Source organism: Pseudopodoces humilis, chromosome 16 (assembly GCF_049639895.1).
Source record: "Pseudopodoces humilis isolate 2021_Gansu_Grassland_sample_001 chromosome 16, ASM4963989v1, whole genome shotgun sequence".
NCBI lineage: Eukaryota > Metazoa > Chordata > Aves > Passeriformes > Paridae > Pseudopodoces > Pseudopodoces humilis.
Window position 1 is genome coordinate 12707738 of NC_142215.1, and position 15231 is coordinate 12722968.

The following is a 15231-nucleotide window of genomic DNA, read 5'->3' on the forward strand; positions in this document are numbered from 1 at the left end:
TTTTCACAAAGGTATTTATCTAATGTAGAAGCAGCCTCTTATCTTCTACCTCCTGTCAGCATTTGCAAACAAATATGAGTTCTGGTATTGTACTTGCCACTCACTTTTACCTGTTCTTGCATCTGTCTGATTCCTGTAAACTGCTGCACAAACTATGTTGAAGGGTAGGTGATAATGAAATTAATGAGAATATATGAAATAAATGAGAATGTTTTTATGTTCTTTACTTAACAGCAATAGCAAAGTTTTCATTGAGTCAAGGTTAGCCTACCTGAGCCTCAAATGAAACTTTGAAACTGCTTCAGTGTGAAGTGTTTCTCTTATAACTTCAGTGTATTGCCCAAGGCATTTGCATTTGTTTGGAAGAAAAGGAGCAAGATGTTATATTCATATACCTATAACCCCATCACATATCATAATTCTCATAATTCTTTATTTGTGATATGGCAGAAAATTTTCGAAGTAATTCATTTGTTAGAAGTCAGGAGATAGTACAGGATAGGAGGATACAATCTTAGTGATTGTAAATTACTAGAAGGTAGATAGACAAATAGAAGTGGGGTTTGTGGATTTTTCAAGAGATGAGCAGAGAGGTGACATTTCAGCTATACAAAGCCAGATGCATTCTGTAGGATGAGCACCATGCTTCACTGGGAAAGAATAATCTAAGTGGTAAGAAGTTAGACCAAATTTCTTTTTTTCTTCTTCTATTGAGAAGGACTCTGACACCAAATTCCTATGAGAGTAATGTATTAATAATCGAAGTTAAATTGTGTTATTGATCCCATCGTGTTTCAGCTCTGCTTTGAAACGTGCTATTAACTAGGAAGGTGCAGATGAGTATCAAACACTGTAACCATTCCATCACCACCTTGTTGTTTGAAAAAGGTATATGTGTTTTATTGAAATGCATTTCCTCATTCTAAATTAATGCAGCATGCACTAGAACACACTGGCCTTGGCCAGGCACGGTTCTTTTAGTAAGTATCCTCTGATTCTTCATCTGCACCATAACAAACCAGCATATAAGGTTATCTAAGTACACAATATTCTAGTAATAGATTCTTTCTTCCATTATTATTGTAACTAGCTCCTTAATTTTATTAACATTTTACTTTTAACCTTATATGAATGCAGAAATTGTATTCATATATTTTCATGTACGCCACTTTTGCACAGTGGCTCTTTTGCACAGTGTTCTGCCTTTTAAAAGTTAGCTTAAACAGCAATATTTCTAAATTAAAAAAATATGATTACAGAGTTCTATTGTCTAATTTATTCACCGGCTTTTCAAGTAATGGAAAAATGCATATTTCTAAAATATTATTCTGTTATTAACAGAGCTGCCTCTTGATTTATTCAAATACTTAAGCATCAGCCATTATATGGGTTACAGTGTTGTCATGGTTTTCTGCACAAGCTGGGTCTAGCAAGCAGTGAGGCAATGCCTTTCCTGCAGCCTCCTGTCACCCCCAAAGCACTCAGATCATTGTTGCCTCTGCTCTCCACGGGATGCTGGTGCTGCTTGCATTAATCCACCAGATGTAACTGTATTAGGTATGACTAGAAACTATCTGGGATAGCTCAGCACATCAAATTCTGGGATCTGAAACCTGTTCAGCTGACTGGGAGATGGTTCCCTGTGGGGCAGCACTGCTCTTAGTTTGCAGTCATGGGCTGAGCAGGCAAAGAGAAGGGTCAGTTAAGGAGGAAGGAGAGGCAGCAGTGGACAGGAAGTTCCTCTAATGGAACTTGAGAATGTAGGAATGAAGATGGTCTTAGAAATCTTTTCCAACTGTAATGATTCTATAATTCTCTGAATGTAGGGCTGCTGAAGAGTTGCTCATGCACAATCTCACATTAGATGCTCTCTCTGTAGGCCTGTATCTTGATGAACAACATTCAGCAATTAAGAGTCCAGCTTGAGAAAATGTTTGAGTCCATGGGAGGGAAGGAGGTGAGTCATATCCATGTCCTGGTTCGTTTAAAGTTCCTTAGAGATCATTAGCACCATATCTGCAACCTACTCAAAGCTTTCACTTCTACTTGCAAAGAAAATCAAAATGCTAAAAAAGAAGTCTACAAGACCTATTTACCGTCCTGACAATACTGCAAAGACGTAATGCTAATTCACACACACTTGCTAATGATCTGTAATGTTCTATCAGCTCTGGGTGTTTTGTGTTGCAAACTGTAGTGCCAGCTTTATTTTAATGTTTGTATTGGACTATACTTTGCTTTTTATGTATCGGTACGTTTTGTCTGTAATGTGTCATTGTCTTTGTCCAATGCCTTTGACTTGCAATCCACTGAGCAGAAGAAAGAAGGAGAGAGATTCTCTTATGAGGTTTGTGATAGTAAGCATCTTTTATTATTCCTGACCATATTTTCTAAGGCTAAGAACAGTCATATTTACTGCATATTTCCATTGAAGCATTTGTGTAATTCCCTATGATCTAAAATCAAAAAGAGCTATGCTTGGGCATTCAGTTGACACTAAACTGAAAAGTTTTACTAGGCAGATAGTGTAAAACCTTTCAGAGTTCTAAAAAAATCTATAAAACATTTTAAGTGCACTTTTCAATATCTGAAGGCCTGCTTGTATTCAAGATACCATTTCACCAAGAGCTTTTACTCAACAGTTCAAAATACCCTCAGCTTTACCCTGTTTTTCATTTCAGAAGATTTAAAAGCACCTGGGGTCCTGTCCAACAGTAAAAGGACATAAACAGTGCTTCAATACCTTCCTGACTGTAGTCTTTTACTGTTTAGAAATATGATGAAGAAATTAACATATCTTCAAGCCATAGAAAAAATCCTGTCTACTTGTTGAGAAACAATGTTTAGAACATGAATATCCTACCCATATTATCAGTAGCTGGCTTTAAAAATTAAGTACTGCATGTATCATCATTTTTCTTCTTGAGGCTGTAGCTTGATAGATTCACAGAATTTTGATCTAATGTGGCCACATTACATAGAGAGAACTGGAAAACACAGCATTTCATATTTCCACATCCACAGTGGTGCCCTGCAGAGGTGAGATGGGTCCCCTTTGCCATGCAAGGAGCTGCAGCCTCCAGATGCACCTACAGAGTCACTCCAGTCCCTCCTGCTGAGCCAGGAACAGATCCTTAAAGCTGCCACTGCAAAAATAAGTCCTGCTCCAGATAACAGGAAATAAACTTCTGCAGCCTTGTCACTGCAAATTTCTTACCAAACTTTGAAAATAGACATTCATCATCCAGAAGTGGCTGTTTTTGTGGTTCCTATTATATCTTTTCCCTCTCTGAATATTACACGTAATCTCGTCCTCCATGCTTTTATGTTCTGTGCAAAGTACTTTTGTATTAAGTCTTGGATCCAATCTTAATTTTGAATGTTGTGATTCATGAAAACAGGTAAATGTCCGTAAATCAGGATAATGACAAGGGCAGAGAAAAGCTGAGTCACATTTTATGTCTATTTCTATCAAATTATTTTCAACCAGAATATTTGCTTGAATCTCTAAAATGTCACTTTTCCACAAGAAAATATTAGTTTTTCATTTGCTCCTAATGCCTTATATATATTTTTTTTTTAAGTTAGGCATTTTTCATAGCAATTTTCTTTCAAAAGTTCTTATGACTTCTCATCCTTTTTGGTTTTCTTTTGATGTTAATGAAGATTAATTATAAGGTTGTTACAGTATCAAAGCAGAATTTCCTACAAATATGGTGCAACACACAACCCACGGAGACAATTTGGATGTATTTTCCTATAACCCCTTCATTAGGTGCCTTAAGTGCATCTCTTATTCACGGTCTAAGACAAAAGATCTTAGAAATACATTCAGACTTCTAGGGCTACTTCTTGAAGAAAAGCACATTCGTGTTCAATTTTTTTTCACCCATACCAAAATGCCACTAAAATGTTTGTCTTCCAATTGGAATATTTACTCCCCTCACTATTCCAAAGGCCCAACTGCTAATGGCCAATTTGGCTTATTGAACTGGTACTCATAAGAAACAAAGCCAGCAATAAAATCTCTAAGCAGTTTCCTTGAAGGGAAAAAACAGTTTAATATTTCACTTGTGGAGGGCATAAAAGTCAGATGATTTTCAGCAAAATAATGAGACCTATTTCAGTTGAAGCAAAACTAATTCTAAGAAAAATTAAATGCTGTTAATCTCCTCAGTGTCACACTGTGAGCAGTATGTCTTTCAAACTGTGCAGTCAAAATAACCACAATCAAGCAGCTATCCCTCTGTTCAGGGTAGGCTTATTGCACATTGCAGGCAGGGAGCTCTATAAATAGAGAAAAAACTGGTTTCTCAGATCCCCCACCATTAAAATAAAATAGTCTGAACAAGATGAGCTTCTTTATTAGCTGTCCTCCTCTGCTGCAGCAAAGCAGGGAGGGTACTTACAAATCATATCAATGAGAACAGTCTGCCATAAGAAAGAGTAGTAAAGTGCATCCAACCCACTGTTTATTTGGGGTTTTTTTAATCAAGTCCAAAAACACAGGAACAGATCATCATCATAGAATTTTGGTTTAGCTCCTGTATGTTTCATCCAAAAGGAATGCATACGTTTACACTAAATATTTTTTTTCATGTCTGACAAGCTGGAAGCTGATAAAAGAGAAAGAAGGGAAGGCAGTGATTATGTTGTTTTACACCAGATGACAGAACATGGCAGAAATGAGTTACAGTAATTAGGATCAAAAAAAAAAAAAGGTGTAAAGCAAAAGGAGGTTATGTATGACAACCTTTATTATATAACCTATTACTGTAGATAAAATATATTCCCACTTTGGTAAATTCAGTTCAAATTTTACACATAAAGCTTAGGAATTCCTATAGCAATCTATACGTGGCCTTAAAGACTTTGATGGGGTGACAGGACCAGACTTCAGCAGAATAGTTCAGCAGTGTCCATCTTTATGTCTTGTACAGAGGCCCAAGTGCTTTTCAGTGTGCTTGGAGCAGTGGCAGCCAAACATCTCCCATCTCACTGTCCTAAGGGTGTGGGTGGAGGAGGGGTGGTGTCTATCAGAGACAGAAAGAACCACTAAAGTTACGGAGCTGATAAACATCTGTACTTGCAAGATACACAGAAAATATGTAAAACTATTTTCTGAACAGAATTAACCAGGAAATTCCATTAGAAAAATGATAAGTAATTAGACTTGTGAAATTGTAAATAGAATTCAGATTAGAGAGGTTCCATTTAACTCATGCAAAAGTAATTTACATCTCTAGTTTCCTGCAGAAAACACCAAATTTGCAGTTAACAAGATTATGTCCATACTAGCACACATTAAGTTACAGCAGCAAATACCTCAATCTGAGCCATTGAAAGCAGCCAAATTCATCAGATTTTTAACTCTTTTCCAAGTCTTGGCTGTAAAAAAAAATTACAGTTTTAAGACAGGCAGAATTTGGAAACAATGATGTTCAAATATTTATTATTTTTTCAGCTGTTCAGCAAATGCGTTCTCAGTTTTTGTGTAGCATTCAGAAAAAGTCAAACTTCTAATTATGTCTTTGATAATGCATAATCAACAGATCTTACGTAGTGTGCCAACAGATTTATGAGTACATTCCCTTGTGGGTAAAAATTAATTCTGCTACTTAAGAACATAATAAAATAACAGAAATATGAGCTTAGAAAAGGCAATAATATTAAGAATTGATATAAAAGTATCATTTACACATTATTAATGAAATAAACCTGATCCTTTAAAAAATCCAGTTTTGAAACCTTAGCAACCTACCCCAATGTATTTTAAGGCTAGTCCACACATGCTGGGAACAGTAAATGGAACCCAGAATACATTTGTCCAAGGTATAAATGCATTTTTTCTCTTTTGCTGCTTAAATTAGATATGATACACTAATGACACTCATAGCTAGGTTTTATTGTTGGTTTGTTGTTTTGATTTGTTTTTTCACAAAATAATCTGCTCAAGTAGAGCCTTTTATTTTCCTTGTATATGTTCAGGAAAGTTTGTTAGTTTTCATTCCTCCTTCATCAAAATCTATGAAGCAAATGAGACTTGAAGAGAAAAAGAGAAGTCCCCAATACCACAAATACTTCATTTTCATGTCTGTATATCCTTCTCTGCCATAGTCTCAGATGCTGGTCAGCATTGCCTTTGGTCTCACTTCCATGCTTCCATCTTAGCTCTGCCATATCAGGAAAAAGAAACAGGTCATGCTGTGGCATATTTGGGTGATGTCTGAGGACAATCATTAGCACATAGAAGCCACGTGAGAAAATAAATGAAAAGTGCACATTTTAGTTCTGGAGAGACACTTAAATCACCATTTTTTCCAGTACCTAAAGAGAAGTAGAATTTAAAAATCTTGCTGACATCTTCCTAGTGATGCCAGCATGGCCAGGTGTGGAGCACCTGGCCGGGCAGCCCGCATACCTCTTTGTGTCGCACGCCTCCCCGTGCCACCTCATCGATGAGCATGAGCATGTGTACACACAGGGCTGGGGGTCCTGCCAGATGCCTCCAGCTGTGCACACACAAACTTGTTCATGCAATTTGTGAGCACAAAGCCTCTAAAATGTTTAACAATTGCATGCACCCTTCTATAACGTGTATAATGTCCACAATCTGGCATTAGCATTTGATCCAACTTTGGCCGGACTAAGTTCAATTCCAGGTGAATTTAGCAGATACATTGTGTTTTCTGGTTATCACAACTACCTCTGATAGAAAGTAACTACATTGACCTCTATAGGCCCAGTAACAAGGTGATTCTTTAGTTTGTGCATGGTCTGCTAAGAAATTTTGAGTCTTCTGTTTGCCTGGTATTTTGTGTTTTCCTTGACATGTACCGTGTTCAGTGTGAATGCTTGTGTGTTCTGTGTTTGTTAAATGTTTATATTCTAGTGGTCTTAAATTTGGGGTTTGTATGTATCCCTCCAAAGGAGATAGTATAATTCCCTAGGGCAATGCATTTCCTGGAAAAATCTTTGCCTTTGATAGATGCCTTAATTTGTTTACTAATATAGACATTGCAGTAAAATTAGCTTTTTAATTCCTGCTCTTCATATGAAGGAAAGCAATCAATTTAAGTGTATGAACTGTCAAAGTGTATCTGCCAGGGACACAACTAAGATATACAGAAGCAACAGAAGTTCTCTCAATGCAAAGTAATTCAAAACTTAATCAGTAAGTAGTCACAGTAAGTACTTACAGTAATAAGTAAAACATGAGCTTCTCAGATTAGAAGAGTTCTACACGACACTATCTTCTAAAGGATGTGTGGTAATTCCCCCCTGTCACCTGTTTCAGGTTCTTGTCAAAACCTATAGTGAAAATGTTGAATTTTCTATGATTTTAACCCACACATAACCTCTAAGGAGATAAAGGATTGTCTAAGATTAAAACAAAGTAGATCATTGGATCTATTTCAGTTTGCTTTGCTGTAGAATTCCTGTGTAGTCTCATGTAAATTATCCAGCTTCCCCTTGTCTCTGAAGTGTGATTAAAAGAACTGACCTGCTGCACCACAGTGTTCTGAAGCACCAGAGGAAAAATAAGCACCAAGCACTACTCCTGCAGTTGAAAGATAGAAAAACACAAATAGAAACAGCCCTGATTATGTATTCTAAATGTGCAGTGTCCTTTGAAATTGTCAGAAGATCTGTACCTGACATTGCCACAGAACAGAGTCCACAAATTAAGGTTTATCACTGAAAATCTTTCCTTAACACTGGGATGTAGACACCTGAAAGACCTGGCACATCAGCTATTAATTAACATTCAGCTGTTGATCCCAATGATCATCTATCATATCCCACAACGGGCTGTAATTATTTTTCCTGAGTGCTAAAGATCAGGGAGATAAAAAAATTATTCTTTTTTATTTTAAAAAGAATCCATAGCAAATAAACGAGTTTGTTGACCAATATCAATAGGGTACCTTTTTGATTCAAAACCTATGCATGAATCCTCATCCCTGTAAATATAAACATATATTTCTCCCCTGCATAAACTTTCTTCCTATGTTTAGAAAACCTGTATCAAAGCATCAGAATGTGTTGCTCTGTGCTTGAATTTTGTTTGCCCTAATGGCTTTTAGAAACAGCAGTACTGAAATTTGGTAGAGTCCCTTCCCACATACTCTGTCAGTAGAATTGGCATGGATGGTCTTCAAGCCATCTTTTTCAGTGCTGGCTGTTCTAATTTTACACTGCATTATGGAAACATTTGAAATATGGAAACAACTTTAATGCAAATCTCAAAAAAACCTACCAACAGTAGTGAAAGGTACAAAAATAATAAAAATATGAAGGCATCTGCACCACTATTAACATGAGCACTGACTTTTCCTGCATCCTTCTCTTTGTGTGTCTTGTTGAATACCAGTGGCCTGATAAAGGTAGTTCTCTCCTTGTGACTGCCAACAACCTTTCCCAGTCCCACAGAAAGTCATTTTCCAATGGCACAGTTTTGATTTCTAATATAAACATTCCCTACTATAATCAAAGATATTTCCATAATTTTTTTTAAATGGTAATTGTATTTTAAGGCCTGTTAAAGCAATTCTGTGTCTGTTCCAACAGGTGTTTCCACATTTGGTTCTCCATAGTGCAGTGCACCTTTGCATATAATTATTAATTCATTGATTGTAATGGAAACTCCAGAAACCTAGTGTATAAATAAAATGTAATCTTATTTATCTTTGCAGTTGGATGCTGAAGCTAGTGTTGTTCTAAAAGAACTTCAGGTGAAACTTAGCAATGTATTGGATGAACTCAGTGTAACATATGCTGCAAGGTAACAAACCCATTTTACTGCAAACCTTAGAGGAATATTTCTGCTCAAAAAATCTCTCTCATTGATGAAGTCTGGGTGGTTATTTGGGTGTCCTGAGGCACAGCTTGCTTCTGCCCTGATGGAATAGTGTGCATTTGTGTGTGTGTGTGTGTGTTTAGACTCTGAAACAAATAACAGTAACCTCGCTGTAAAGACAACTGAACATCATCTGTGGACATGAACATGTTACAGAGGTGAGGCTGATGGCTTTTGTTCTGCTTTTTGGAGAGCAAACTGACTGTTTATTTCTTGCCTGATACTATGTTAAACTTCCCTCTCTGACCATGTTAATGTTACTTCCTGTGACTGACAGCTTTTTCCAAGTGGCCTGCTTCAAGCAGGGATGTCTGCATGTGTTTAGCCTGCTTCAAGTGGTCATTGTGAATGGCCTTCTTGGGTCATTTGCTTGCCTGTGGCTCTTCAAAAATTGTCTACTGAGCCTTACTCTCAATATCTTTCATTAATCAGAGTGCGCACTGCAGTCCTGAATGAGTATGGTGCTGTGCCAGCAGTGCTTGTGGTATAAAAAGTAGCAAGTTACTTTTGCTTCAAATTAGAAACAAGACTAAGGAAGAGGGATTAGTGCTGTAGTGGTGTTCATTAAGCAAAATCTGTAGTTGCTTATTTAATCCTTCCATGGGCAGTCTGGGTGGACAGTCTGCTTTGTTTCTGAGTGTGTGTAGTTTGCTGTATTGTCTTGCTATACTCTTGCTCCCAGGCTCTGCTTCTCGGATCATTGACAGTGCATGAATATTATTTCTTTCCAGGGCTTCTTTCTGAATGAGCCAGCTAGGTTTCTGCAAAAGCAAATTCAAAATAGCTCAGTGCAGGATATGCTCCAGATAGCGAGAATATTCCTCATGGGTCAGTTTACTGCTTGGGTCTGTGAGGTTAACGATGTTGGAAAGATGTCTAACGTCAAGGCAATGCATTATTTTGGCTTTTGTTGGAGCGACTGGTCCCAAGAATTTCCATGAGCAGTTTCACTAGCTGCCTCATGCAGATTTTATCTAGGGCTTTAAAGTGTGTAGGTAAGTGTACTCTGAAGTGCATTTGGAAAAGTTTCTGATTTTTCCAGTGATTTCACATGGAGGTTTGCATTCTCTTTTACCAATTAGCTGTGTCACTGGAACAAATGATTGTTTCTTTTCTCTTACAGTACATTCTCTTTCACTCTCCTCAAGTTAATCTTTGCCATTTATCTTTTCACCTTAACAGGCCATGTATATTTTTTGCCTCTATTTTGCATTTCTGCTTATAAACTAATCCTAAACCCTTTTGATCCATCACAAATCAAAGCATAAACCAAATCATTGTGTGTGCAGAGACTTTTCCTGCCTCTGAACGGGTGACTGATTAACTGCTGTTCTGCTTTGTGTCAATATGTTGTCCAAAGATTATCACATCAATAGCACTTTAAGACTGTCAGACACTCAACCAGATCAGTTAGGAAACAGAACAGTTTTCAGAAAAGCAGAGCAGATAAAAACTTGAGGAGGAAGAATGTGTTCACAGTCACCTTGAAGTGAAAAATATTCCTCCCAGGAGGAAGTCTGAGTGCTTCTAAGCAAGGGGTTTTTTTACAAAAGGATATTTTAAACAGTCCAAGTGTTTTAGCTCTTTGTAGTTGCAAAGAAGTAAAAAAACCTTGTGATGGCACTGACTGTATGAAATCTGGAAAAAATCAAATTGAGCCAAACAAGGCAGAATCAGTAGGATTTTTTGATTTTAGCTCAAGAATCAAAGCTTGGTTCCTATTAACCATCAAGAGAAAAACTATTTATCATCACCTGTTTGTATCATCCTTTCACACCAAAAATAAAACCTTGAGAAGTTGTTCGTAGCTAGTAGTCAATCACATCTAACCTATAGGTTTTGATACATCTGTTGCTTTCAGAAAATAAATATTTGGCACACCTACAAGGGTATGAAAATTGTGGTAGAATGGAAGCAAGGCAGGGAAAAGATCAAAACACAGCATGAATTATTATATGAGCTATGATTCTCAGTAGAACTTATTTTCAGACTGTAACACCACAGTATCTTCAATTTTGAACGTCACATCATTGCAGAAAATATTTAAGTCTTGTTAAAAACTTGATTCAAAATCATCATCATTGTTTTTTCTCCCAGAATTCTTTCATTCTCTTTTTTTTTTGCATCCCATAGTTTCCAATTTGTTGTTGAAGATTGTGTGAGACAAATGAGCAATGAACTGAATCAAATGAGAGGAAATGGGAATGCAGCAGCCAATAAGAACAGCGCAGCCATTGATGCTGAGATTGTGCTTCGGCCTCTCATGGATTCCCTGGACAAAACGTAAGTGTGGCAGACTGGGAACTGGAGTAAGGCATACTTGGTTTTACTCTGAAGCACTGTTGATACCTGGAAGCACTCTATAGCATTTTTAATATTTCTAGTGTTCACTCTGTGCAGAATCCCATGCCTAACCTGTTTACTTACACTGAGCAATTTTTACATAAGCTGCAGGCTTGTCTTTCCATGTCTTGTCATATTTTGAGTCATTGAAAATGAGCCGGTGCATGGCCTCTCTTCCACAGGCTGTGTTATGAAGATTGTGCTGAACAAAAGAACAAAAGCAATTCCTATACTGAAGTGTTCTGGCATTTGTTCTGGGCTTGTACCCAATGTCCCACAGCTTATTGATATACACTTCTGTGTCACCAAAGACCAGATCATCATCTAAACAGCACCTTGATTTTTTGATTTTTTTTTTTTTAATGGTAAAATGCTAAGTTTTGAGAGGATCCTGCAAACTGGTTCTGGCCTCTGTAAGTAAGCCTAACTTATGGTATCATCATTCAGCAGTGACAAGTTCTGAAAGGCCATGTGCAGCACAGGCACATCTGTAAGCACATTGATGTCCTTGGTCATTGGTGCTTGTCAAACCCCAGTGGCCTTTTGGTGGAAGTGAGAATAAGCAGCCTGGCACTGATCCTTTACTCAAGGTCTCCACTCCTAAGTTACACATCCCTTTCATACCTTGTCCAGGTTTTCCCCAGCCAGAAATTTTCAAAGTTAAGGTGGAAAAGGTGCTCAAAAAATTTAATTTTACGGTAAGTAATAGATAGCAAGATTGCTCAGACATGTCAGTATTTAGAAATAAATGCTTCCAAACAGTAGCTGTGAATTTGCATTAGCTATCAGCAACCAGTTCTACATCCCAGTAGAAATATAAAACAAGAGAGACAGTTGCTTTTTATTTTTAAGACATAAACAAATTATATACTAAAACTTAATTTAGGGGCATGGGAATGCTAAATTGTATCATTCATCAAACTTTATAACTCATCATGATTTTGCATTTTCAATAAATATGCATCAGTGATATACCAAGCATTAAATTAGATAGTGGAGATTTATATGGGTTTGTAGACTGCAAGTCTTTTTACCAAAAATATTTACTGATAATATTGCAAAATAATTTTTCTACTGAGAAATTTTTATTGGTAGAGAAAAGATAAACCTTAATGGCTATTAATCTGAGCATGATAAAGCACCTCTGAAACCTTAATGCTAGTTTTGGTGACTGATTTGTGTTTTTGTTTTATTCCAGTTTAAGTGTCTCTGCAAAAATCTGTGAGAAGACAGTTCTGAAAAGAGTTTTGAAAGAGCTCTGGAAGTTAGTCTTAAACAAAATAGAAAAGCAAATTGTGCTTCCACCACTGACAGATCAAACTGTAAGTGTTCCAGAGTACTTCTCAGTTGCTATAAAGGACTGTAATGATGTGCCTGACCCTGTTCTGTACCTTGACCACCAGAAGTAACAGCTGGACTGCAGGCAGTGTGTTGCTCTTGGGTGTCCCAGAGTTGTCCAGCCAGCTTGCTCTTAGCTGGTGAGGAAGACTTCATTCCTTCATTTACTGCCTGCCCCAACTCAGAGCAGTTTTTATGAATGTAGTCATGGAGAGAATGCAGTCATGTGCTCTCATACAGGGGGTTTTAAATCCAATTTCTTTCTCTGCTTCACTGTGCACAGTACAATGAAGAGTGTTCCTTGCCCTTCCTAGTCATATCAGAAACTCAATCACTTTCATTTTTGCAGCTTTGAGAAAGCAAGGGTGCCCCATCTCATCCTCCAGCCCTGCCTGCTGTGCCCTTCCTCATCTTGAGGCAGCACTTAACATCAGGAAGCTTAAACCAAATATAGTGCTAAGGATTTGGGGTATTTTACTAGCAGACTGGACAGGAGGTGTTCTTTGGGCAGAGCTGCATTTCCAGCCTGCTGAGGGCAGGGAGCTATACTCCCAGAAAGTGGCTGCACAGGAGACTTGTGGGGCATGGCCTGATGTGAATTCTGGTGGCTGAGCTGAGGGCAACAGTGAAATCTGATCCTGTCAAAGGATCAACGAGAGTGCTTGGCTTGGAGGTCTTTTCATAATTACATGGAGTTTTTGGGGGTTTTGTTGGGTCTTTTTGTCGTTGGGGTTTTTTTTTGGGAGGGTGTTGTTTTGGAGGTTTTTTTGAGATATTGGGATAGCATAACTTAATTAATTTTGTTTCAATCTTGTTTAAAATAAATTTGCCATCTTATGACAAGCTAATCATGATGTTGCCACAGTGTACCTTTGGCAACTTTACTGTTACACATTCTATGGTACCACTTCAGCTGCTAAAAAGCTGCTGGTCAGGGTCCATAGGTTAAAGGCATACCATTAAATTCTATTATAATAGATTGAAGATGTGTGAAAATATATTGCTGGATGGGCGGGAAAACCTCTAATAGAAAATATATCAATGGTGCAGAGATAGTAATGAAATTACCTGAACTACTAAAAATTCTCAAGTAGAGCTGACCATGGCCAGGACTCCAGTCATTGAATTTGTTCATATTTACTGTCATGATACTGTTAACTATGCATAATTAGAAACAACCTCTATTTCAATAAGTTTCATATTTACCTTTCTGAGGTCATTAATTTGTTTTCAAGCTTTTTTGGTGCAAATTTTATCTGCCAATACATAGGTAGCATTTCAATTGGGTAACTGCATTTTCCATCATGTGTTAGGAGCATTTATTTGCTTTCTGCAGGATCAATTATTCATTGGACAATCTGTTTATTGTCCACAATTCTTTAGTGGTAGCCTTTACATAGAGTGTTTCTGGTAGGCATTGTGAACTATTTCTGTTTATTTTGATTCTTCCATTAACTACTGAACACATAATTAAAGAAAATCATTGAAAAGTAGGATAACTGTGAGAGATTTTCTAGCCCTGAATATTTCTTTATGTTTGAGGGTGAGAGGCACAGACATTCAGAAATGGGGTTTATTGTTTCACATATATATATATATACACACATATATATACACTTATTTATCTTACCATTCTCGCTACTAAAAAATAATGAAGATTTAAGCTGTTGTTCTATAATACATTTTCTTCAATTGAAGCTTTTAGGAAGCAAAATTATTTCTGGAAAATGAAACTCTTTGGAACAGAAAGTCTAATGACTGATTAGACCAGTGTAAGTTGGGTGAACCTTTTTTCTGAAATACACATAATCGGAACTGTCTTGTTGAACTGCCATGTAACTGCACTGGCAATTATATTGTTTGGAGTAATTGTGGTAAATGATGTGAGCATGGAATTACAGTAGGGTTCTGTTTGTCTGAGACAAATGTGTAGGCATTGGCCTTTGGTGTCATGCCAGGATTTGGCTATTGTAAAATACTGCTTTAACTTCGTAACACTTCAGTATCTTTTCTTTAAAGAAAGGCTCTGGCTCACAGTACACTGTTGGGCTGTGTTTTACTCAGCTGAGGTTTCCCTCTATACAGGCTTTTGCAGGTTCCTCAGGGCTGTTCACTTCCAGTATGATTGCTCATTTTAGCACAGCACCTGAGAGCTGCAGTTATGGACAAACATCTCACTGACACACACTGAGAACAATCACAGCTTCAGCTTTCAGTATTAAACAAAAAATGAGATAGCAGAAAGGAGAACACAAAACCACTCTCAGCAGAAAGTGCAATATTTGTATCGGCCATAGGGTACTGGAGGGAATCTTGCTGCAGGCATTCAACCACTTGGCCTTATAAACTGAATGAAAATGTGTCTCCTGTGCAACTGAAACTTTTATTTAGCTTTGCAGAACGGTGACATTGGCCAAGGTACTAGCAGAAAATAAGATTGTGTTGACATAAAAAGCAAATATGCTGTCATGAGTCAGTTTCCTTAATTTTCAATGTGATTACAGGGGCCCCAGATGATATTCAGTGCAGCCAAAGATCTTGGACAACTGTCAAAACTCAAGGTAATGGAGCCAGATGAAGCTGTGAATGGCTTGTGCTAACAAAAAAAAGGGAGGAAATATTAGTGACTGTGAGGCCAAACCTCATGCCTTGTTCTTATATAGTATCATAAGATTGAATATGGCAGTAAC

The 15231-nt window shown here is 37.4% G+C and overlaps 1 protein-coding gene and 1 long non-coding RNA gene across 9 annotated transcripts in view; one reads left to right on the forward strand and one right to left on the reverse strand.

The window, feature by feature from the left end:
- UNC13C (unc-13 homolog C) overlaps nucleotides 1-15231 on the forward strand; it is a 120647-nt gene that overhangs the window by 89273 nt on the left and 16143 nt on the right. Inside the window, exons 22-26 of the mRNA XM_088062958.1 lie at nucleotides 1880-1957; nucleotides 8697-8785; nucleotides 10994-11143; nucleotides 12402-12525; nucleotides 15046-15102. Coding sequence (XP_087919084.1) covers nucleotides 1880-1957; nucleotides 8697-8785; nucleotides 10994-11143; nucleotides 12402-12525; nucleotides 15046-15102 — 498 coding nt within the window. The remainder of the gene's footprint in view (nucleotides 1-1879; nucleotides 1958-8696; nucleotides 8786-10993; nucleotides 11144-12401; nucleotides 12526-15045; nucleotides 15103-15231) is intronic.
- The window catches only part of LOC106628110 (uncharacterized), a 67525-nt gene continuing 56797 nt past the window's right edge, over nucleotides 4504-15231 (reverse strand). For 7 of the 8 annotated variants that reach the window (XR_015773932.1, XR_015773935.1, XR_015773934.1 and 4 more), the window contains 3 exons: nucleotides 6073-6173; nucleotides 5326-5388; nucleotides 4504-5033 (listed from right to left, as the gene is read on the reverse strand). This is a non-coding gene — a long non-coding RNA (uncharacterized LOC106628110). Of the gene's footprint in view, nucleotides 5034-5325; nucleotides 5389-6072; nucleotides 6174-7504; nucleotides 7562-15231 lie in introns of all 8 variants that reach the window. The other variant, XR_015773930.1, reaches the window with a different exon arrangement.